This window comes from Gavialis gangeticus, unplaced genomic scaffold, assembly GCF_001723915.1.
Source record: "Gavialis gangeticus isolate Ggan-Ray unplaced genomic scaffold, GavGan_comp1, whole genome shotgun sequence".
NCBI classification, from domain to species: Eukaryota; Metazoa; Chordata; order Crocodylia; family Gavialidae; genus Gavialis; species Gavialis gangeticus.
Genome location: NW_017728995.1, coordinates 37,235,753 through 37,237,729, shown reverse-complemented (window position 1 = coordinate 37,237,729; position 1,977 = coordinate 37,235,753). Strand labels below are relative to the sequence as shown.

The window sequence follows — 1,977 nt, the reverse complement described above, 5'->3', positions numbered from 1 at the left end:
GGGGCGTGAGGTGGCTCATCCAGGGGGTGGGGGGAGGGAGAGGTTGGCTCCTACCACCGCGTGCACCCCTGGGGGAGGCATGGGGGGCACATGTACCCTGGATCTATGCATGGATCGAGGGCAGGCTGGGACTGGGGGGCGGCACCGAGCTCTTCCTGGCAGTGGGGAGTGGAGTGGGGGGCAAGCTGCACTCAGGGCAGGCGGTGGCAGCACCAGGAAGGAGGGCTTGGGGGAAGCTACAGCCACCCCAAAATTTTCCACAGTCCCCCCCATAGCCTCCCTCCCAGTGCCAGTGCCGCCTGCCCCAGGAGCAGCCAGAGCCCAACTCCCACCCCACCACCAGGAAGAGCCCGGCAGCACCCCCAGCCCCAGCCTGCAGTGGCAGCTTGCCCTCACCCCGCCTCCAGATTGGGGGGCACATCCCCCATGGCTCCCCCACTCTGGCTGTGCAGTGCCTGCCCCTGGCCCCACTCCCTCCCTCTTCGTGGGGGGCCCCGACCTGGCCCCCCCATCCCCTTTCCCTCCCCCTGCCCTTCCCCACAAAAGACTTGACAGATGCTGCTCTCCACGCTGCCAGGCTGCATTCCTGGCTGTGGGCTTGCTGGGGCTGCACACATACACACAGCATTTATCAGTCACATAAACCAAAAATAGCTGATTGCTGATAATGTCAATTTTTCTTGTATTGGTGCCGATACGACATGGACCGACGTATCGGTGCACCTCTAGCCCTTATGAAGAGGGCTCCACTTGTGCAGAGTACCGTGTCAATGCAGTCCCCAGCCCAGGGCTTCCCCACTCCTGTAGCTCCTTCGGAGGTGGGTCACAGATACTAGAGCAGAGGAGCTGCTCCAAAAGGTCTGAGGCTCTTGTTTTTGCTCTTTGTGACTGGGTCTGCCTGAGCAGAGAAGACAGCACCTAGCGGAAAACACTAAATGGAAACTCCCCTGTCAAGGCAGGGAGACTTGAAAGGTGCAAGCACCTGTAAACAAGGAGGCCCCTATTTGGTTTTATCAGCTACTCAATGCAGAGCAGTCTCCTTTGTCGGTTGGGCAAACGATTTTTCCCAGCTCCCTGCTTTCCAGGTAGCCAGCCAAGGGTGAAACAGCTTAGCACTCACCTTGATCAAGTAGGTGCAGTTACTGGCCGAGCCCCCCCTCACACAGGACAGACGGGGAAGGATGTTGACCTTTGCAAAGGCTGAGTTCATGTCATTGCACTTGGCCATTTCCTCGACAGAGATGGTGCACCACCGGATGTGCAGCAGGCTGCAGGCTGTGCAAAACACCAAGAGAGGCTTTAGTATACACTGTTCCTTTGTACCTGAGCCCACAGATCGATTATAAAAGAGTCAGACCCCAAACATTCAGCATCAAGCGACCTCCCCAAAGAAATCCTGTGCAGGGACCGGATGCACACTGGAGCCACGCCCTACCTCTTGTTAGCCTGCATGAAAGCCCAGCCCCAGGTGTTCAGAAATGATGCTTATGGCATTAAATTGGCTGGAAAAGTTGCTTCCCAGGACACCCCTTTGTAAGAAGCCCTTCCCAAAGCCATCGAAAGATGCACCAATAAATGGACAGGCACAGGTACCCACGGCAGTTATCTGCTGAGTGATGAAGGACATTTTCTGTAAGCCAAAGAAGGACCTTGCCTTGGTTTCTAAGTGCATCTGCAAACAGGCTGTTGCTTGGGTAAACCAGCACTGCCATGCGCCGAGTGAGGGCATGTGCCAGGCAGCAAGCAGGCTGACCCCTGCCTGCTGATTACACACACACGCACGCACGTGCACACGAGCTGGTGCATGTCCCCTGCACAAATTCAGTGCCTGCTTCTACAGTTTGGTTTTTGAGAGTCCAAGTCCAGCTCCACTCTCAGACACTTCAAGAGGAGGCTGGACAGTCACCTCGCTGGGGTCACCTAACCCCAGTTGTCTTTCCTGCCTGGTGCAGGGGGCTGGACCCGATGATCTTCCGA

General features: G+C 57.1%; 1 protein-coding gene across 1 annotated transcript in view; it reads right to left on the bottom strand.

Annotated features, from left to right (window-relative positions):
* MELTF (melanotransferrin) overlaps positions 1–1,977 on the bottom strand; it is a 66,102-nt gene that overhangs the window by 55,813 nt on the left and 8,312 nt on the right. The window contains exon 4 of the mRNA XM_019503532.1: positions 1,121–1,275. Coding sequence (XP_019359077.1) covers positions 1,121–1,275 — 155 coding nt within the window. The remainder of the gene's footprint in view (positions 1–1,120; positions 1,276–1,977) is intronic.